General features: G+C 42.7%; 1 protein-coding gene across 2 annotated transcripts in view; it reads left to right on the forward strand.

Moving 5' to 3' along the window:
- LOC139423097 (protein EURL homolog) overlaps positions 1-16,964 on the forward strand; it is a 31,173-nt gene extending 14,209 nt beyond the window's left edge. For both annotated transcript variants that reach the window (XM_071174744.1, XM_071174745.1), the window contains exons 3-5: positions 11,655-12,182; positions 13,092-13,154; positions 13,540-16,964. In XM_071174744.1, coding sequence (XP_071030845.1) covers positions 11,655-12,182; positions 13,092-13,154; positions 13,540-13,715 — 767 coding nt within the window. In that variant the 3' untranslated portion in view covers positions 13,716-16,964. The remainder of the gene's footprint in view (positions 1-11,654; positions 12,183-13,091; positions 13,155-13,539) is intronic.
- Positions 16,965-23,845: the final 6,881 nt, after the last annotated feature.

Raw genomic sequence — 23,845 nt, forward strand, 5'->3', positions numbered from 1 at the left:
CACCCACAGTATCTCGCTCGCTCGGACTGTACCTCATGGGTGAATTAGCGCTGCTAAATATTCATCAACGCGACACCACATTCTCATCTACTAGGATACATTTGATAGTTCAAGACAGATGATATCTAGGCCTACATGCTTGCACTGTTGTTGGAGGGTAGGTCTATAGGGCTGTTTGTGCGTGTCTAACCACTTTCAACTCCACACCCACAGCTTCCCCCTAACGTAGCACGAAGGATAGATGTTCAGGCTTGTCTGTTTTTAGCTGCTGACACGCACACTCCTTACGTGTAGCTAGAGTCAGACAACACACTGCACCGACATACAACACTAACAAGCTCTCGTCCCCCCACACACACACACACACACACACACACACTGTAGCTAGCAAGAAGACTTGTCAGGGTCCAGTGACAACATACTAAAGAGGCTGATGTTGACAGAGACACTTTCTTTTGTGGTCATTGAGTTATTGACTGTGGAAACCACGCAGACAACAGGGCAGGTCCAGTAGGAGCAGTAGCAGTCTGTTGTTTTGAATAGGTTGGAAGAGGGAACTGTGCAGCCTGTCTGGCCCCTTCAGTGTGAAGAAAGGATATGAAGATCAAGCTCTGTTCTCTCATGTCTGAGTGTGCTTGCTTATGTTTGGTCTTAGAGGTCTACATGACATTTAATGCTCGTGACATTCAGGCCCTACCCTACCCAGTCTGATTGCTTCCTCCAAATTTACGGCCCTGCCCTGCTGAATCAGAAATAACTTCCCCCATATCCATTAGCTGCTTGTCACTGTCTGTCCCCTGCTCCCTGAGCTGCCGCTCTGCGTGTGTGAGTGTCCATAGCAACGGCTCTGCTTTGGGCTTCTCAATGGCAAGACGTGAGAGAGCTGTTAGCTAGCTACTTTTCGTCACTCTAAACTCACAGAACATTTATTTTCTGTGTAAGTCTCTCCTGTCAGCTCAGACAGTGTTCTCAGTTATGATCTTAGTCAGATGTGACTGTACAGATACATTGCACAGCAGGGCAGAAGCAAATGTGTGATCAATTTAGTAATTCTTGAAAATGATATCCAAGAGCGTTTGATGAAAGAACATGCCCTACCTGGCCCTAACCCAATGTCTAGTGTTGGGGGCCGTCCAGCTCAGGTCCGGTAGCAAAGCTCTAGTATGTTTGTGTCCATGTGCTTCTGTCAGTGGCTACAGCAGTAATGGTAGTGGCTATTTATACACTGCTACTTCAGTGCTAGCTAGGTGTTTTTCCTCTCCTCTGTTTCCTCCTGCACCAGCTGTGTGTGGCGATGCTTCATGGAGATTGGTTGCTGCACTGGGGCCCAGAGTATTAACACAGTGCAGACTAGAGGTCGACCGATTATGATTTTTCAACGCCGATACCGATTTAAAAGCCGATACCGATTAATCAGCGTTTTTTTTGTTTGTAATAATGACAATTACAACAATACTGAATGAACACTTATTTTAACTTAATATAATACATCAATAAAATCAATTTAGCCTCAAGTAAATAATGAAACCTGTTCAATTTGGTTTAAATAATGCAAAAGTGTTGGAGAAGAAAGTAAAAGTGCAATATGTGCCATGTAAGAAAGCTAACGTTTAGTTCCATGCTCAGAACATGAGAACATATGAAAGCTGGTGGGTCCTTTTAACATGATTCTTCAGTATTCCCAGGTAAGACGTTTTAGGTTGTAGTTATTATAGGAATTATAGGACTATTTCCCTCTATACCATTTGTATTTCATTAACCTTTGACTATTGGATGTTCTTATAGGCACTTTAGTATTGCCAGTGTAACAGTATAGCTTCCGTCCCTCTCCTCGCTCCTCCCTGGGCTCGAACCCGCAACAAAACGACAATTAGCGCGCGCTAACTAGCTAGCCATTTCACTTCGGTTACACAAGCCTCATCTCGGGAGTTGATCAGCTTGAAGTCATAAACAGCGCAATGCTTGACGCACAACGAAGAGCTGCTGGCAAAACGCACGAAAGTGCTGTTTGAATGAATGTTTACGCACCTGCTTCTGCCTACCACCGCTCAGTCAGATACTTAGATACTTGTATGCTCAGTCAGATTATATGCAACGCAGGACACGCTAGATAATATCTAGTAATATCATCAACCATGTGTAGTTAACTAGTGATTATGATTGATTGTTTTTTATAAGATCAATTTAATGCTAGCTAGTAACTTACCTTGGCTTACTGTATTTGCGTAACAGTCTCCTTGTGGAATGCAATGAGAGAGAGGCAGGTCGTTATTGCGTTGGACTAGTTAACTGTTTGGTTGCAAGAGTGGATCCCCCGAGCTGACAAGGTGAAAATCTGTCGTTCTGCCCCTGAACAAGGCAGTTAACCCACGGTTCCTAGGCCGTCATTGAAAATAAGAATGTGTTCTTAACTGACTTGCCTAGTTAAATAAAGATTTAAAAAAGGTGTAAAAAAAAAAGGCACCCAAAAATACCGATTTCCGATTGTTATGAAAACTTGATATCGGCCCTAATTAATCAGCCATTCCGATTAATCGGTCGACCTCTAGTGCAGACAATGGAACATGACTATTACTGCAGTCCTTCCCTCACACCCCCAACAGTCTTCCAGGTCAGACAAGCTACAGTTTGATGTTCCTCTGTGGGAGAGATGAGGCTGTTTTTATAGTAGTTGTGGTTGGCTATAGCCTAGCCTATGTTTTGTCTCTGTCTAAGCCTTTTTATATTTGAGTTTAGGGGACATTTGAGCCATCTTTTTTGTTTTTAAAGTGTTTTTTTGCACCTCTGAGTGCCATTCACCACAGCAGTGAGTGCTCATCCCTCTATGTAAATGGGATCCTGGGAGCTCTTTCAGAAGAGCACTAAACACATTCAATATCCTTTGAAGATTTAACCAGCTATGAGTCAGAATACATACGTTTCACAGCTGGAGTTTGTTTTTCCCTGTAGCTGACAGGCCTCCGGCTGCTGAGTCAGAGTAGGAGAGCCGACACTCTAACCTGAGCCAACGTCAGAGACGAGAGAGGCTCAGTCGGACTTAATACAGTGGAATGATGGAGCTGATGCTGCCGCTATGTGCTGCTGTTAGGGGTCATTGTGCTGCTCTCTGGTCTAAACGAACTTCTCACCTTGAGGTGTAAACTGCTCTGATTAGCCTATGTTAAAGGCTGATCCCTCTGGTGACCTGGAAGGAGTTATGTGATCCTTCCTTAACCCATACGAAGTCCCATCCAGTTGACCATTTCTTCATAATGATGAATGTCTTAAATGGAGCTGCTAGGGTTGTGCATCTTTCCCCTTCAAGACGATTCGATAGATATCTAGGTACATTGGTTCCGATACGATACAGAAACTATACGTTTTAGTTTGAAGTGATTCAGTGCGATTCAGTTAGATTAGAGGAACGAATTGATGTGATCCGATGCACTAAAATTTGTTCCATAAACACATTCATCTTTCATTCTAAATTAAAATCTACTGCTGATGAAGCTCAGGAGCTGGCCCTCTGAGCTGGCATTTATTTATTTATTTGTTTTTAGATCTATGGTCATGTAGACACCTTAGCTGAGCCATAAGGGAAACTGGGAATCTACCACACCATCAGATAGGGGGAGCAACTTTTGATTTCAAATCACCATCGCCCACTAGCTCCTTTGTCATTTTTAGAGAGTAAAAGTGTTTATATAGCTAGTAATGTATTAATATTTATCTTTAAAAATAAACTATGACATAGCCAATGAGAGTATATACAGTGGGGAGAACAAGTATTTGATACACTGCCGATTTTGCAGGTTTTCCTACTTACAAAGCATGTAGAAGTCTGTCATTTTTATCATAGGTACACTTCAACTGTGAGAGACGGAATCTAAAACAAAAATTCAGAAAATCACATTGTATGATTTTTAAGTAATTAATTTGCATTTTATTGCATGACATAAGTATTTGATACATCAGAAAAGCAGAACTTAATATTTGGTACTGAAACCTTTGCAATTACGGAGATCATACGTTTCCTGTAGTTCTTGACCAGGTTTGCACACACTGCAGCAGGGATTTTGGCCCACTCCTCCATACAGACCTTCTCCAGATCCTTCAGGTTTCGGGACTGTCGCTGGACAATACGGACTTTCAGCTCCCTCCAAAGATTTTCTATTGGGTTCAGGTCTGGAGACTGGCTAGGCCACTCCAGGACCTTGAGATGCTTTTTACGGAGCCACTCCTTAGTTTCCCTGGCTGTGTGTTTCGGGTCGTTGTTATGCTGGAAGACCCAGCCACGACCCATCTTCAATGCTCTTACTGAGGAAAGGAGGTTGTTGGCCAAGATCTTGGGATTCATGGCCCCATCCATCCTCCCCTCAATACGGTGCAGTCGTCCTGTGCCCTTTGCAGAAAAGCATCCCCAAAGAATGATGTTTCCACCTCCATGCTTCACGGTTGGGATGGTGTTCTTGGAGTTGTACTCATATTTCTTCTTCCTCCAAACACGGCGAGTGAGTTTAGACCAAAAAGCTCTATTTTTGTCTCATCAGACCACATGACCTTCTCCCATTCCTCCTCTGGATCATCCAGATGGTCATTGGCAAACTTCAGACGGGCCTGGACTTGCGCTGGCTTGAGCAGGGGGACCTTGCATGCTCTACAGGATTTTAATCCATGACGGCGTAGTGTGTTATTAATGGTTTTCTTTGAGACTGTGGTCCCAGCTCTCTTCAGGCCATTGACCAGGTCCTGCTGTGTAGTTCTGGGCTGATCCCTCACCTTCCTCATGATCATTGATGCCCTACGAGGTGAGATCTTGCATGGAGCCCCAGACCGAGGGTGATTGACCGTCATCTTAAACTTCAACAGTTGTTGCCTTCTCACCAAGCTGCTTGCCTCTTTTCCTGTAGCCCATCCCAGCCTTTTAAAAGACTAATTGATCATTAGAAAACACTTTTGCAATTATGCACAGCTGAAAACTGTTGTCCTGATTTAAAGAAGCAATAAAACTGTCCTTCTTTAGACTAGTTGAGTATCTGGAGCATCCGCATTTGTGGGTTCGATTACAGGCTCAAAATGGCCAGAAACAAAGGACTTTCTTCTGAAACTCGTCAGTCTATTTTTGTTCTGAGAAATGAAGGCTATTTCATGCGGGAAATAGCCAAGAAACTGAAGATCTCGTCCAATGCTGTGTACTACTCCCTTCACAGAACAGCGCAAACTGGCTCTAACCAGAGTAGAAAGAGGAGTGGGAGGCCCCGGTGCACAACTGAGCAAGAGGACAAGTACATTAGTGTCTAGTATGAGAAACAGACTTCTCACAAGTTCCCAATTGGCAGCTTCATTAAATAGTACCCGCAAAACACCAGTCTCAATGTCAACAGTGAAGAGGAGACTCCGGGATGCTGGCCTTCTAGGCAGAGTTGCAAAGAAAAAGCCATATCTCAGACTGGCCAGTAAAAATAAAAGATTAAGATGGGCAAAATAACAGACACTGGACAGAGGAAGATTGTAAAAAAGTGTTATGGACAAATTAATCTGAGGTGTTCGGATCACAAAGAAGAACATTCGTGAGACGCAGAAAAGATGCTGGAGGGGTGCTTGACGCCATCTGTCAGTGCATGGTGGAGGCACTGTGATGGTCTGGTAGTGCTTTGGTGGTGGTTTAAGTGGGATATTTGTACAGGGTAAAAGGGATCTTGAAGAAGGAATGACCCAAAGCACAGCTCCAAACTATGCAATGACTATTTATGGAAGAAGCAGTCAGCTGGTATTCAGTTTGTGCTGGCCACTCCATTATAGTCACCAGATCTCAACCCTATTGAGCTGTTGTGGGAGCAGCTTGACTGTATGGTATGTAAGAAGTGCCCATCAAGCCAATCCAACTTGTGGAAGGTGCTTCAGGAAGCATGGGGTGAAATCTCTTCAGATTACCTCAACAAATTGACAACTAGAATGTCACAGGTCTGTAAGGCTTTAGTTTCTGCAACTAGAGAATTCTTTGATGAAAGCAAATTTTGAAGGACTCAATTATGATTTCAATTAAAAGTCATTATAACCTTGTCAACATCTTGACTATATTTCCTATTCATTTTGCAACTCACGTCATGTGTGCTTTCATGGAAAACAAGGACATTTCTAAGTGACCCCTAACCTTTGAACGGTAGTACACATGCATGTTTGCATACAGATTGTTTCAAGCAAAACTATTCAGGTTCACCCTCAGCGATAATCTAAATGTAATGTAAGCCCTGATCGGCATGTAGCCTTCCTATAATTACGTTGGTTGTCACTCAACAAATAATGCCTAATATTGCGCAAGTCATTTTTATAAGCATTTGACCGCTGTAGGTGATGCGCAGATGTGCCAAATCAGGAATATGCCTCCCTCTCTTTGGTCAAGGTGCGACTCTACGCATAGCACACAGTTTGACTAAGCTACTGATATTGTCTGGGGTTGTTTGACATTCAAAATGAATTGCAGATCAATGACTGTCAACATAATTACATACTTAGCTTGACACTGGAGTGGACGCAGTTGTCACAAAAGATTAGGTATTTCCGGAAGGTAAAATAAGTAATTTGAACAAAATAAATTGTGGAGCAGCGAATTGTAACACAGATTTTCTGACCGACGCATGCAACATTTGGATCGTTTTGGGTCCCAGGGACCAATGCACTCATATCTTAAACATTTGAACCCGGGGACTGATGCATATCGGTGAATCGTTACATCCTTAGGTGCCGTCCATGCTAAAACTTTTGGGCACTAGACCTCTCTCTATAGTTGGAGATTGAGAAACATGCTGTCTTTGCCGTAGCTGTGCCCAGAGCTACTATTCCACCACCCCACTGAGCATGAATGGCTTTCAGGGTATTTATTTTGGGGTGGTAAAGTGTAATCTGTGGCTTTCAGTACTAATTCCAGCTTTGGACCAAATGCCTTTTATGAATTGTGGTAATAGGCCAATGTTTTCGGAATACAGTAGAATATTTAGGCTAATACATTAATAATTTGCACCATATGCTGTTCAGCTCTATCTAGATGGACCTGCCTAAATACACTATCACCAGCGTATATGAATATGAATGCAACTTAAAGGTAATAGATGTCTGCTTAACCCACTATATGAACCTCTTGGGTTAGTTTTTGTTCACCCCAACCAGTTAAAAGCCCCTCTTCTTCCCCATCCACCACTTAGTAGAGCAGCGGCAGGACCAAAGTGTGACTAATTAACTCTGGTGTACTGTACAAATGTGAGCTCTGTCTGTGATCCAGGCTTAGCTCTGCAGCTGTTGACATCTGCGACACTTTCAGCCATGTCAAGTTCTATTTGGACATGATATCACCATGACCCCTGCCCCATTTTTTTACTACCAACCTCCTACCCTGGCCCCAACGACTCCTAAACTGTGTCAATAATCGAATGTCCTTGCCCAATGTAGGCCTACACACACAAAAAGCAGTTCCCTATAGCTAAGGGAGTGTTACTAAGTAGGTTAAACCAACGTCACATCATGATAGAATTCAACTCATTTTGCCAAGAACACTATAAGGAACCGTGAGTTGTTTTCAGAAAACAGAATTTCCGTCACCTTTTGTTCTAAATTGCCTGTTAGTGACATTTACAGTAAACAACTACACGTCTACAGTAGATTTACAATGGTGATATTCTATCGATCCTCTGAAACTAAGCCTGGCCATACCTCTAGAGACATAATCAGAGGTGTGGCCTACTATCTCCAGTCTAGGACAGCATTGATGAATAGTAGAGAAGAGAAAGAACAGGTTCTGATGGAGTGAGCGAGCATGAGCCATGAAAATACAGGCTGTCTGGTCTTAGATTACATATGTTAAGATTAGGCCTACGGTTTCCATGACAGCCCCCACATTCACTGACCCTCCCGGCCTCCAGTCTGGAGAGTTGTGGCAAAGTGTGTTTGCTAAATAGACAGAGCATGATTAGATCAGATGGATAGAGCACGACTACTTTAGCACCGAGGATTAGCGTTTCCGATTGTCGTTAGTTACTACTAACCATGGCATGGTGACGCATCATTCTTCATGTAATGTTTGCCTGCTCTGTATATGCTCCCTTAGCTTTTACTCTGACACCATTCAATTCAAACAGGAGTTACCCTACTCACTGATCGTTTGCGTTTGCCTATCTATGCTCCCTTAGCTTTTACACAGACCGATACCATTCAAACAGTACTCTGACTCTGAGGGCATGGTGGATAGTTCACACAGTGCTTAGATGAGGTTGTTCTGTGGCTGCTCTGTGGCTTTGTTTCTCTGAAGGCCAGGTAAACGGCTTCCACTGGAGATGTGCTAAAGCCAACAAAAGGATGATTCACAGGCCTGTGTTCTGGAGCCTATTTCTCATCAGTGTCGTGCTTATGCCTCTGACGAGTTGACTGCCACTGCCGAAGACATTGACTCACCTCTGAATTGTGTGTGTGATAGAGAGTAGTGCTAGCTAGTAGAGAGTAGTGCTAGCTAGCTGCTAAGCTGCTTAGCACATGGCTGGGAGCTTATCTCCACTCTGTTTGGCTGGTGGTACACTGCTCTGGTTGTCGGCCTGTGTTATTTTGTGATGGGACGAACCAGTCGGTGGTCGAAGCCTGATTATCTGATCGCTTAATACATGGCTTTTGGCTTGGTGGTTTATGAAGCCCCTGGTAACTGGTATGCAGGTTGGACTTTAGGAATGTTCAGTAGCCAGGGACACACACACAGTCCCAGACCAGCTCTCCAAGCCTCTAGAATTTTCTAGCCTCACAGCTTCCTCATGAGACTAATTCACCTCACAGCTGTCTGTTTCAGGGTACACACCAATATTATTGTATAGGCATAATTTGGCTTGTTCTTAGTATAAACATGGTGTGCTTGTGTGCCGGTTGGTTAGCACAAGCAAGTCAGCTGATGATCATGTCTTAAAGCCTACAGCGTTGAACAACTCAATGCTTTTCTGTTTTCTGTGACAGGCAGCCAAGCTGCCCACAGTGTCTGCGTTTTTTAGGGTTGGATGATTATATTGTGAATGGGTATAGATCCACGTACCGGTATGGATTTTTACAATATAATTTTATAACAATATTTTGATAGTGCTAAATTATACTGAACAAAAATATATAAACGCAACATTCAACAATTTTACTGAGTTGCAGTTCATATAAGTAAATCAGTCAATTGAAATAAATAAATTGGGCCCTGATCTAATGGATTTCACATGACTGGGCAGTGGTGCAGCCACCCACTGGAGAGCTAGGCCCAGGCAATCAGAATGAGTTTTTCCCCACAAAAGGGCTTTAGTACAGACAGAAATACTCCTCAGATCCATCAGCTGTCCAGGTGGCTGACCTCAGACAATGCCGCAGGTGAAGAAGCTGGAAGTGGAGGTCATCGGCTGGTTACACGTGGTCTACGGTTGTGAGGCTTGTTGGACGTACTTACAAATTCTCTAAAACTATGTTGGAGGCGGCTTATGGTAAATAAATTAACATTAAATTCTCCGGCAAAGGCTCTGGTGGACATTCCTGCAGTCAGCATGCCAACTGCTGGGGTGGCAGGTATCCTAGTGGTTAGAGAGTTGGGCCAGTAACTGAAAGGTTGCTGGTTTGAATCCCTGAGCTGACAAGGTAAAAATCTGTCTTTCTGCCCCTGAACGAGGCACTGTTCCCCGTAGGCTTTCATTGTAAATAAGAATTTGTTCTTAACTGACTTGCCTAGGTTAAAGGTAAAAAAATATATATATATATGCACATTTTAGTGGCCTCTTCTTGTCCCTAGCGCAAGGTGCACCTGTGTAATAATGATCGTGCTTCTTGATATGCCACACCTGTCAGGTGGATGGATTCTCTTGGCAAAGACAAATTTGTGCATAAAATGAGATAAATTAGCTTTTTGTGCGTATGAAAAATGTATGGGATCTTTTTATTTCAGCTTATGAAACATGGGACCAACACCTTACATTTTGCATCCATATTTTTGTTTAGTATGAATGAAAAGTTCTACAAATTGGACAACTTCGCTGTCAGTTTTGTCCAAGTTTGGTCCGAGTATAAAACTATAAGAATGGAGAAAAAAACATTAATATCACTAATTAATTTGTTGCCATTCTAGGATCATGCACTAATCTTAACATATATTTAAAACTTTTATTATTCAGAAACATAAAATACTGCGCCACCGCCATAAATTAGAAAAATATTGTGATATGATATTTTGGCCATATCACCCAGCCCAAGTGTTTGTTTGAGAGCTGGGCTTGGCTAAAGTTCTTGGCCTCCACTTCCTCTTTTGTCTGGGAAATGGCTTCAGTTAAGTGTCTTCCTGTTGGCCCTGACATGAATGTAAAAGAGCAGGAAATAGCCTTATCACGTTGACATGATTTTAGTTTGAGCTTTCGTTTTTTTCATCCTTTATCTTAAAGCTGAGGCGAATGCTTTCTGATGACTGATATTGACTGAACTTTTGGGGGGTAAGTTTATAGGCCTAGCACATTTAGACTCGCCATTTGGTGGCCACATGCCATTACCTCTTCTCTCTTTCCTGGAGAAGTGTCTGAGGTGAACCTACCTAACGAGCATCCGTCTTACTGCCTTGTACTCAGTCTTGACCTAGACCAATCCCCTAGCTGCAGGTTCCAGCACGTCTGTCTGCGTGATATGTAGGCTGAAGACGAAGCCTGTACAAACATGCTCGCTTGTTTGCTCACTTTCTCTCTCACAACACATGCACAAATGAACACACAACACTGTGTGCGCTCCATTCAGTGTTTACATGATTGCCAGTGTCCCTGGTTTACTTCAAGGTTAGTTTGACTTTGGATGTGGGGTCTGAGGTAAATTCCCCTGCATTTTCTCTGTGTGTTAAATGCGTTAGAGAGAATGGCCTCTTGCAGACCAAATTGAGGAAGTGTTGTTAATCCCAGGTGATCCTTTCCCTCTGGGGAAGCTGGAGGTTCTAATATGACCCAACACTCAGTCTCTGGAGCGCTCACAGTCTCTGGAGCGCTCACAGTCTCTGGAGCGCTCACAGTCTCTCACACCACAGCAGAGCAACTTCTCTCTTAATAGTTACTCAATGAGATTCTTCAGAAGGATTTCAGAAACATCCTTAAACAGGAAGGTCTGCCTAAAACATTTATCTTTGAAAATGATGGTACTTAACTCTGTTCTTTTTACAAATTCGGTTAACCTGAAATGCATTAATGGGCTAGTTTCTTTGAAAAGCTGTTTTAGATATTGAGAAGATGATAGCTAGTCATTTAGGTTAGTCTGTGCTGGCAGGTCACTGCAATCTTTAGATAGTCCCTATTAAAATTGTCAATTCAATCGCTGCTTTCAATGGGTTTATTCCAAAAAGGAAATGTTTGTCAAATGCGGTAAGTCATTACTGTAAGAGCGTTATAGTTTTATGTCCTTCTAGAACAGCATCTAGAGCAGGAAATAATTGAAATCTGCAGTGGCTTGACTTTGAAAAAAGAGCAAAGCCAACAGTACCTTTTTTTACTGTATCATTTCAGTTCTTAGTCCTCTGTTTCCTAGAAATATGTCCCTCAGTTCAATACCTTGAAAAACATATAGTATTTATTGCTAAACAGAACGTGTAGCTAATTGTCTTCTCTGACTGATTGCTATGTGTCTCGCTCTTGCTCTGCTTGCTGCAGGTGTGTCCCATGCGACCCTCCTGCACTCCAAATCCCTACGGGGTCACCGGGAGTGTTTTGAGAAGTACCACCTCATCGCCAACCAGAAGCTGTCCCGCTCCAAGGTCTCCCGCAGTGCCTACGAGGGAATGAAGCTAGCCCTGAGCCAGAAGATCAGCCGTATTGTTCAGTACGCCCAGAACAAAGACTCCGTCAGCTTAGAGGGAGGTCCGGGCCGCCGGGGGGGCAAGCACCAGCTCCTTTGCTACAGCCAGAATGGAGAACGTACACTTCTTCCCCAGTCAGACGCCCAAGTGCCTCGCTATACCCCATGCTGGAACCAGGGGGCGGGGGCAGGAGGGCTGCCGGACTACGCCACAGGCATGCTGGAGTGCCACTCGGCCGAGGGGCTGGGGCTACTGGAGGACGGGCAGGGCCTGGGGGGCCTGTGGGGGTCCACAGGGAGGAGGGGTCTTCATAGCCACAGCCAGTGTTCTGGAGGAGACCACCAGCTGCTGCACTCAAACAATGGCCACAGCAGAGACGAGTGTGAGTTCTTTATACCAACTGTAATGAACACTAACTGGCTTCCTCTATTCCCAACACACCACACTGGCTGTGGTCAGATGTTCTACCCCTCTGTTCTCCAGAAGTGAGCTCTCTGCATACAGAATAAACATTGTATTGATGTAGCCTAAGCATGGGGCTAGAGGAAGCCTCTGGGAACGAGTGCACCATTTTAGGAGGGTAGAGAAGTCAGACTGTAGCCAGTGTTATTTAGCCCAGTCATCACTGGAGAGGCTTCAGGGGATCTGCCTTTCCTGCATACATTCCCTTCATCAGAGACATCTCAAGGCTGGATCAGAAGGTGTCTGCCTATGTGATGAATGGCATTGAGTGGGAGGAGGCGTGTTGAAAAGGGAGGAAACGTGGGAGGGAGACAGATGGGATGCGCCGCGTCCATTTCTCTCCTCCTGATCTGTTCTCTGATCTTTTTTATATGGACTCCCATCTCTTCCATCTCCCCTACTACTCATTAATGGCACACAAGACAATGTAGTGATGCAGGCAAGAGCTCAGTTTTTAGAGCATCCTCCTCACACCTTCCTCCTTGACTACCACTTTCCCCCCTTTCCCCACATCATCACACTCCAGAGAAAAGCTTTCTCTCTCCTACCTCAGTGTCCACGTCCCGTCCCTGTAACAGGGAGAGAGGAGGGATAACTCCCAAGGACGGTGGCTCTTTCATGCCGTTGTTAGAATTCCATTCCTTTAGTAAATGACGACAGTGTAGCTATATGACTCTTCGCTCTGCGTAGTTCGTTGTTGCTATGTGTCAAGTCCCTGAGGTTGTGTTAGTTGTTTAGTTAGAGGACTGTTCTGAACAGGTTTTCTTTACTTTATCACACATGCTGTGTTGCTCTTGTTTTGTGACCCAATCTGTGTTTTATCTTCCAGTGATTAAAATGAGTGTGGATGAACTCCACCAGCTGAATGGCCAGCTCCTGCTACAGATTCAAAGTAAGAAATTCACTAGATGGCTATTAAAGTGTAACTGTGAATTATATATTTGAGTGCATGGGTTTGAAATGTCTCTTGTTTTAAATTACCATAAATGGAAGGAAGTGAATATGTTGCATTATTGTTTTGTAGCGTCTCTTCTGTGCTGGTGTCTTTGTGTCTTTGTGAGGTGGAATTATGTTTTGCTGATACTGTGTTGTCATTGCTGTCTGCCCTCTCTGCTTAATCTGTTTAATTGATTTCCTTGTTTGTCACAAATTGTTGTCTTTGTGTGTGGTCCCTGTTTTGCAATATACTGCTTTGCTCTGTGATCTCTGTCATGCCATCCAGTGTGTGTGTGTGTGTTAACCCTGTGCTATACTGATCTCTGCCTCCCCCTCTACAGAGGTGTTTGAGGAGCTGACGGTGGCTGTACAGGAGAAAGACTCGCTGGCGTCGGAGCTGCACGTTCGTCATATCGCTATCGAGCAGCTCTTCAAGAACTGTGCCAAGCTTCCCTGGCTGCAGATCAGCCGAGCCGGGTCCGGGGTCAAGGCCAGCAGCAATGCCCCCGTGGAGTGAGGGGAGTCTGGGGGTACCTACCTGGCTTGGCTGCCTCTCTCAGGGGGCTGGCTGTCTCACTCCCAGGGCTACAGACACAGGCTGGCCTCTAGCCAGTGCCCTTTGTATTGTGAAAGACTTGCTGCGTGGTGTGGTTTGTCGCAGATGAGTGAGAAATGGACTTGGCCTCCTCTCATCATGCTTAAGGCTTTCTGACTGCAGTACTTGAATAAAGGGCTTGAGGAAAGGCAAGAAAATTGAAGGACCTTGGGAACCATCTACTTCCAAATGGAAACTGTGGGTTTTTGATCCCCTCTGTTGGTGGACCTGTTGCCTATGCAGATAAAGTATTTTTGAAAGAATGTCTATTCAAATGCATTTGATTCAGTGACGTGAGCAAGATCTTGTTTGCATATCTAGCTAAAGTTGTTTTCGTTTCACCAACATTTAATTTTTTGGTTTTCATCTTTTACATTTAGCCTTCTTTTGTTATTTTCATTACACCATTTCCTCGCTCCTCAGCAAATATTTTGTTGACTTATTCTGCAGCTGTGGTAACTGTTTCTAAATGACGAGTGAGATTTTATTTTGTAATCTGTGCAGTGAAACCCACTCCTGAGGTTTGAAGATTATGTTACATCACCCACAATCTAGTTCTAAGTGGAGGTGGGATTTTAGCCGTTTTGGATTAGGGTTGAATTGATATTTTTTGGGTTTTGTATTTTCATTTTTTGTTAGTGGCATGCTGCAAATGCTATTCTCTGATAGTCTTAAGTTCTCTCTCTTTTCAACTGGTAAGGTATTTTATGGCTGTCGAGCACAAGTCATGCCTGTAGTTGAACAAGGGAGTGACATGAAATACATGCTGAAAGCAGAGAAGGCCCGACTCTAAGCGTTATATGGTCCAATCGCCAAACCAAAGTATTTTATTTGCTTCAAGGCAGCAAATGTCAGTATTTATTATTTTACTTGTGGCCTAAAAGTATAGGCCTCGCTAGACCAACTAGAATTGATAGTGAAATGCAGTAGAATACATTGATACCAAATTCATCTGAAATGTGGCTCAATGACAAATGTGTGATTCTATAACATAGGTTTAGCTGTAATGTCCTCTGTTATGAACCGTTCAACACTTCTCCCCTGGTTTCATGGTCTGTTGTGTTGTGTTATGAATGTATGTAATCAATTATTTTAATATTGTTTTTCTCTTCTGGTTTTGGGTTTCAAATGTGATTTGGTTTGTACTTATTTTATTTATAATTTTAGCCAATTATTTTCTGGCCTATGCCTTGTGGAGTTCAAATTTATGGATATGTGAACTCAAACTAGACTGCCGAATCCTGTTTTATCTTAACAGGATGTGTCCAACAATTACCCTTGCCTCCTGCTTTAAGGGCACTGATTGGAAGGAACCAATATAGCTGAAAGAACCCAAATAATGATTTGTTTCACCTATCCAGCCTGGTCAGATCGGTGATTTTGAGAGAGAGAAAAAAAAGTGACAAACAAATGAACTATTCATGAACATTTGGGTAACAGCTGTAGTAAGAACATGATTTCTTTATGTTTAGACACCCTCAAGTGGTGGTTTAAAATTACTGCAGAGGTTCTTACCACTGAAGTGGAGCCTCTTGGGATAGTTCTATAATTGGCCCAACATGAATTTGTATGTTTTGGGAAGAAAGAAACACTTATAATCAGGTTGTGATGTATTTGAACCTCCCAATGTCAGTCACCCTCTTTATAAGAGATAAGATTTGACCCCTTTGGGGTTTACACGAAAGGTTTTAGCTCTGCTTTGTCTCATCCTGGTTTTGTTTGGATTAATAGCTGTGTTCTTCTGAGCATGAGTTACTGATTTCTAGATACACTTAAAATAAGGGCTGTTTCTTGTAGACTTCCCCTGGTGTGACATTTTGATAACCAGGTAAATCTCTCTCGGACAAGGTGACTTATCAATATATTCGGCTCTATTTACTCTGAATCGAAAATGTTAATTTGCATCAAAGTAGACATGCAAAACTACAAATCCCTGCAAGCTCCTGCACGTCATCTCAAGCTGACACGTTTGCTAACATGTATTGTCAGTTTAAAACTTGCTCAAGACAGTTCACAGAATTGTCGATTTTTAAAGAAATGTAGCCAATTTATTAATTACTACATTTAGCTAACATTAGATACTTAATCCAGATTCTTACCTTTGCCTCGATTCTGCAGTCTCACCGAGATCATGCCATTTGTAGTTCTTCATGATAGCCACATTAGCAGCTAATTTAGCATTTCATTTTTGGGGGGTAAATACAGGTGAATATATTGTTAAAAGTTGCCTTGTCCTAGAGAGATTTACATGGTTATAAAAACATCACACCAAGGTAAGCCTGCATGAAACAACCCTTATTTTTAGTGTTTCTAAAAATCCACTACGGGGAAAAATTAATGGTAGAAGTACAATATGAAACATTTCCCTGTTTGACTGCTTGTCTTCATGGGTATTATGACTCATACTGTGGTACTCTATAGTGTACTTATACCAGGGGATGGGGTGCCATTTCAGATTTGTCCACTGAGTGGTTTGTAGGTTTTGTAAAAGTATATGTCTGAACGGTTGCTTCCCTGGTTGGAAAGACCTGTGAGCCACCTGTGTCTGTCTGGGGTAAATGTCCATTAGCTGTGTGTGTATCTGGAAATGTGTACATACATACCCGTTACATTGCTTTCCCCTTTCTGCTAAATTTGACTTGACTCATTATTTACTTGGTCTGATATACATTAAAGGGATAGTTATACCAAATTACAAAATGACATTGCTTTCCTTACCCAGTAATGTATGACAGCAATCCATGTTTTGTTTTTACTTCCCTGTCACTGTTTCCCGCATTTGGCATATTAGTTTTTTTGCGCATCATGTCCAACTCTTTCGATAGTATCTCAAATGTATTGTGAAACTCGGTAACTTTATAGATGATTTGAACATGATGTGCAAAAAATGCTAAAGTCAGTACCAGGACTTGAATGGGATTTGTGCCACAAATGCTCCAACGTTCTTTTGTAAGGTGCCAGGAAAACTTAACCGAAGCATGGATTGTTGTCATACATTGTCCAGTATGTCATTTGGGTGAACTATCCTACATATAGTAATGTGTGAACTATGCCTGTGCTGTGTGGATTTCTTTGTAGAAAATGTTTATTTGTGGAGCTGACTGCCTATATGAATTGTCTAAATTGTTTTGTATTTTTTCCAAAATATTTCAATAAAATATTTTTCATACATTTTCTGTTTGGTGTCATATTGTCTGAATAGATGTAGGCAAGGTATGACAACAATTGAGTTGGCTACGAAACAACTTATGAGATCATGTTATGGAATCTAGTAAATTACCAATTGTCTCTAATCAGAGCCCTCTGGCTGTGTTCGAGACTGATCCAAGACCAGAGCAAATTGAGTCAAGATAGGAGAGGAGGGGGAGGGGGGGAGACAGTCAACAAGACTAAAAAAATGTGAGTCCAAATCAAGACCATGATTGTAATTTTGTCAAATCACCCACAGAGTTCAAAATGTCTAGTATTTCTGTGTTCATATTTCAGAACATTTGGATTATTTAGACATTCGATATTGTGAAAGAATGCATGCTGAGGGAAAATAAGCTACAAATAATTGTTCCCCACTGTGTTTGGGTTAATAATGAGTGCCTTCTACACCTTCAGAGAAGGGCTAGGGATTTATACAATTGTTATTATAATTATAATTACAAAATGATTTTCAATTATGTTCTGATTTAATCTCTTCAGTTTTTTCTGTAAAGGAAAGGGTTGAAGAGAAGAAAAAAATCCAATCAGGATTTTTCTTTGCTGGTCTCTAGCTAGCTAAATCAGCCATTGGCTAGGCCAATAGAAGCTAGATAAAGGCATCTGCCATTCAACTGTATTAGGGAAACATTTTGGATTGACAGTGGAATTAACCAATCACATTATGACTTAATGGATGGGACAGTTTTTACAAAAATGTATGGAAACTGCGGCTTTCTTGAAGGTCAACAGGTCACTGCGCAATAGTGAGCAGTAGTTTCCCACAGTCTAGCTAGCTTTTGTTGTCGGCTAGTTTGCAGCGGCTGCAGCAGGTGTTGTCAAAGAAGATGTTGTTGCTAGTTTGTTAGCTTTTCCCTTTTCAAGAATAACTTTCAACAGCGCATGCTGTTAGCCATCTCTTTGAAAATAACTTGTGTGTGAAACATTGTTGCATTTAATGTGGAACTGACCATTTTAGCAACATGAAATCTTATTTAAAAATGTTCATATACACCCCAGAGAAGAATGACACTTAAAACAGAAAATCTGACAAGCGACCACTTAGATATGGTAATTTTAATAAATTCTTAGAATGTTTGGGAATTGCGTATACTAAGGCATTTCTGAATATTCTGGAGTGGGAAAGCGGTCATGCATTTGGACAGTTAATAGACACTGCAGTAAATAAAACTGAATAAAAACATCTGTCTTGTCAGGACCAGAGTCTACACAGACCAGTGTGCTATAGCCAATCTGAGCTACCGTAGGTAGGCCTTTATTCAAACAAGTAATTTGCCTCACGGGCCTGACATCATTCACTTTGAACCAAACTGTGTGTTTACAGGCAGTTGCAATAGCGCGACTTTAGATCATTAGAACACCTTCACCAAAAGCCACAAAATACACCTGAATGGATTTAATGCAAATATGTAAACAATTTACATATTGGAACTTTACAGTCCTATTGATCAAACAACCATGAAAAGGTAGACTCTCTCTCCCTCAGTTATGCACATCAACAACAACAAGATCAACAACTAATGCTAGCCAGAGTAAGATGAGTTCAAATCTAAACGAAGGAAGATTAGATAAACCCTCTCAAACCTTTTCATCTAGTTGGCCGTCAAAATGCACTGATAAACAAAAAAAGTTAGTCACTCACCCACTCCTCTAATGGAATGACATGACATCCTCCTAGCAGTATGTGGACACCCCTTCAAATTAAGGGATTTGGCTATTTCAGCCACACCCGTTGCTGACAGGTGTATAAAATCGAGCACACCGCCATGCAATCTCCATAGACAAACATTGGCAGTAGAATGGCCCGTACTGAAGAGCTCAGTGACTTTCAACGTGACACCGTCATAGGATGCCACCTTTCCAACAAGTCAGTTAGTCAGATTACTGCCCTGCTAAAGCTGCCCTGGTCAACTGTAAGTGCTGTTATTGTGAAGTGAAAATGTCTAGCAGCAACAACGGCCATAGCAGCTCACAGAAATGGACCGCCGAGTGCTGAAGCGCGTAAAAATCGTCTATGGTCAGTTGCAACACTTACTACCGAGTTCCAAACTGCCTCTGGAAGCAACATCAGCACAAGAACTGTTCGTCAGGAGCTTAATGAAATGGGTTTCCATGGCCGAGTAGCCGCAACACAAGCCTAAGATCACCATGCGCAATGCCAAGTGTCTGCTGGACTGGTATAAAGCTCGCCGCCATTGGATTCTAGAGCAGTGGCAATGTGTTCTCTGGAGTGATGAATCACACTTCACCATCCGTCAGTCCGACGGTCAAATCTGGGTTTGGCAGATGCCAGAAGAACGCTACCTATCCGTATGCATAGTGCCAACTGTAAAGTTTGGTAGAGGAGGAATAATGTTCTGGCGCTGTTTTTCCATGGTTCGGACTAGGCCCCTTAGTACCAGTGAAGGTAAATCTTAACTCTACAGCACACAATGACATTCTAGACGATTCTGTGCTTCCAACTTTGTGGCAACAGTTTGGGGAAGGCCCTATCCTGTTTTAGCATGACAATGCTACTATACACAAAATGAGGTCCATACAGAAATGGTTTGTCGAGATCAGTGTGGAAGAACTTAACTGGCCTGCACAGAGTTCTGACCTCAACCTCAGCGAATATCTTTGGGATGAAATGGAACGCTGACTGAGAGCCAAGCCTAATCGGCAAACATCAGTGCCCGAACTCACTAATGCTCTTGCGTATGGAACGCCGTTTGGGTCTTTGCATGTCAAAAAAGATACCCATCAAAATAGCACCATTTCACAGTCAAATAATATTTTAATTTGACAAGTCAAATAACACAACTATATTGTAGAATGTTGTGTGTGCTGAATTTGCATGTGCAAGCCAAGCGCCACCATTACGATCACTGTCAAAGCTGTACAATACTGCGTTGGTAATATGGCATTATTTGTTCTACCGAACTCGAAAACGTCTGTGTGAGCATTTGAAATTAGATCAGTTTCAAACGAGCAGGATTAAACATTTTGGCTAATATCTTTGATACAGATGTTATTATCAACTTCTAGGGTAGCTAGCTAGCTTTAGCGTGCTACCTAGCAAGCACCAATGCAACCAGCCTGAAACTGCAGTCATTTTCAATATTCTTAGCAATGGTTTAGGAATCTATGTGACTAAGTATTAGCTAGGTGGCCACTTGTTGTTCTCCAATTAAAATAACTAGCTAGCCAGCTACTTAACTCTGTTGCCCAAAACTAACGTTATAAACAGACAGCTAGCTTAATCAGGCTAGTATGGCTTTACAGGACCGGGTTATGTGTTGTGAAGCTAGCCACAATAAGGATTAGCCACAATAGTGGAATTTGCATTTTGCCTTCAAAATAAAAGTTTATCTTTTAAAGTGATTCATGTCATATTTAGAATAGATAATCTTAAACAAGGTTGGAGTGTTGGAATGTGGAGTATTAAAATGGAATATGAGTCTACTCGGTGACACCCACAGAACACAACTGTGAAGAGTTTACGCAAATATTAGCATCGTAGTAGCTCTTATTGAGGGACTTTGACCCACAAGGGTGTGTGCTCAGCCCCCTCCTGTACTCCCTGTTCACCCATGACTGCGTGGCCATGCACGCCTCCAACTCAATAATCAAGTTTGCAGACGACACAACAGTAGTAGGCTTGATCACCAACAACAACGAGACAGCCTATAGAGAGGAGGTGAGGGCACTTGGAGTGTAGTGTCAGGAAAACAACCTCTCACTCAATGTCAACAAAACAAAGGAGATGATTGTAGAGATCAGGAAACAGCAGAGGGAGCACCCCCGTATCCACATCAATGGGACAGCAGTGAAGAAGGTGGAACGTTTTAAGTTCCTCTGCGTACACATCACGGACAAACTGAAATAGTCCACCCACACAGACAGTGTGGTGAAGAAGGCGCAACAGCGCCTCTTCAACCTCAGGAAGCTGAAGATATTTGGCTTGTCACCTAAAACCCTCACAAACTTTTACTGATGCACTATTGAGAGCATCCTGTCGGGCTGTATCACCGCCTGGTACGGCAACTGCACCGCCCCCAACCGCAGGGCTCTTCAGAGGGTGGTGCGGTCTGCACAACGCATCACCGGGGGCAAAGTACCTGACCTCCAGGACACCTATAGCACCCGATGTCACAGGAAGGCCAAAAAGATCATCAAGGACAAAAACCACCCGAGGCACTGCCTGTTCACCCTGCTACCATCCAGAAGGTGAGGTCAGTACACGTACATCAAAGCTGGGACAGAGAGACAGAAGCTATTTTTCAGTCTCAAGTCCGACTGTTAAACAGTTATCACTAACACAGAGAGGCTGCTGCCTACATACAGACTTGAAATCATTGGTCACTTTAATAAATGGGTCACTAGTCACTTTAATAATGCCACTTTAATAGTGTTTACATATCTTGCATTACTCATCCCATATGTATATACTGTATTTTATACCATCTATTGCATCTTGCCTATGCCGCTCAGTCATTGCTCATCCATATATTTATATGTATATATTGTTATACCATCCCTTTACTTAGATTTGTGTGAATTAGGTAGTTGCTGTGAAATTGTTAGATTACTTGTTAGATATTGCTACACTGTCAGAACTAGAAGCACAAGCATTTGGCTATACTCGCAATAACATCTGTTAACCATGTGTATGTGACATAACATTTGATTTTGATTTGATTTTTGACTGTGGGAAATCACCTCCCCAGTCAGCCTATTGTGCGTATTGACATTGATTTTGCACTGTACAGCCTTACCTAAGGATTGGGGATCAATGAAATGGGATATCAGTCTACTCAGTACCAAAGTGCTTTTTTCCCAAAGTCATCCTCAGAGTTATCAGGCTCCAAAACATCCAGGTTGTATTGTTTTTCCTCTGGAATCGTGTTCAATACACTTAGTAGGTTGACTGGTATAATACATGTGGCTCAATTCACAGTGGTTTCAGAGTCCCACAATACGAGCTATGACGCTAATGTTCTCTGGGTGTCACTGAGTAGACTGATACCCCATGTCATTGATCCACAATCCATAGGTAAGGATGTACAGTGAAATAAGTATGCCCCCAATGCAATTCTAAAGTCTGATTTTTATCAAATGAACAAATTATTGTCTTTTGGTGCATTTACAGTGCCTTGCGAAAGTATTCGGCCCCCTTGAACTTTGCGACCTTTTGCCACATTTCAGGCTTCAAACATAAAGATATAAAACTGTATTTTTTTGTGAAGAATCAACAACAAGTGGGACACAATCATGAAGTGGAACGACATTTATTGGATATTTCAAACTTTTTTAACAAATCAAAAACTGAAAAACTGAAAAATTGGAAACCCAAATTGGTCTACAGGGACAAGTTCTGGCCTGGTTTAGATCTGGAAAGTTATTAGTTTGTCTCTGTGGATGGTTTGTCCTCTGTTGTTTTCATTATATATTTTATCTCTTGGTGATGTCATTCGGAAACATAATGATAACTTTCACTGCTATGCGAATGACACACAGCTGTACATTTCGATGAAACATGGTGAAGCCCCAAAATTGCCCTCGCTGGAAGCCTGTGTTTCAGACATAAGGAAGTGGATGGCTGCAAATGTTCTACTTTTAAACTCGGACAAAACAGAGATGCTTGTTCTAGGTCCCAAGAAACAAAGAGATCTTCTGTTGAATCTGACAATGAATCTTGATGGTTGTACAGTCGTCTCAAATAAAACTGAAGGACCTCAGCGTTACTCTGGATCCTGATCTCTCTTTTGACGAACATATCAAGACTGCTTTTTTCCACCTACGTAACATTGCAAAAATCATAAACTTTCTGTCCAAAAATGATGCAGAAAAATGTATCCATGCTTTTGTCACTTCTAGGTTAGACTACTACAATGCTCAACTTTCCGGCTACCCGGATAAAGCACTAGAATCTTGACTAGAACCAAAATATCTGATCATATTACTCCAGTGCTAGCCTCTCTACACTGGCTTCCTGTTAATGGGCTGATTTCAAGGTTTTACTGCTAACCTACAAAACATTACATGGGCTTGCTCCTACCTATCTTTCCGATTTGGTCCTGCCGTACATACTGTACCTACACGTAAGCTACAAGACGCAGGCCTCCTAACTGTCCCTAGAATGTATAAGCAAACAGCTGGAGGCAGGGCTTTCTCTTATAGAGCTCCATTTGTATGGAATGGTCTGCCTACCAATGTGAGAGACTCAGACTCGGTCTCAACCTTTAAGTCTTTACTGAAGACTCATCTCTTCAGTAGGTCCTATGATTGAGTGTAGTCTGGCCCAGGAGTGTGAAGGTGAACGGAAAGGCACTGGAGCAATGACCCACCCTTGCTGTCTCTGCCTGGCCGGTTCCCCTCTCTCCACTGGGTTTCTCTGCCTCTAATCCTATTACAGGGGCTGAGTCACTGGCTTACTGGTGCTCTTCCATGCCGTCCCTAGGAGGGGTGCGTCAATTGAGTGGGTTGAGTCACTGATGTGATCTTCCTGTCTGGATTGGCGCCTCTCCTTGGGTTGGGCCGTGGAAGAGATCTCTGTGGGCTACACTCAGCCTTGTCTCAGGATGGTAAGTTGGTCTCCCGACCCCTCCTGTCTCAGCTTTTATGCTGCAGTAGCTTGTGTCGGGGGGCTAGGGTCCGTCTGTATTTCTCCTGTCTTATCCGATGTCCTGTGTGAATTTAAGTATGCTCTCTCTAATTCTTTATTTTCTTTCTTTCTCTCTTTCTCTCTCTCTCTCTCTGAGGACCTGAGCCCTAGGACCATGCCTCAGGACTACCTGGCCTAATAACTCCTTGCTGTCCCCAGTCCACCTGGCCGTGCTGCTGACCTGTTTACCGGACGTGCT

The sequence above is a fragment of the Oncorhynchus clarkii genome, chromosome 12, assembly GCF_045791955.1.
Source record: "Oncorhynchus clarkii lewisi isolate Uvic-CL-2024 chromosome 12, UVic_Ocla_1.0, whole genome shotgun sequence".
NCBI lineage: Eukaryota > Metazoa > Chordata > Actinopteri > Salmoniformes > Salmonidae > Oncorhynchus > Oncorhynchus clarkii.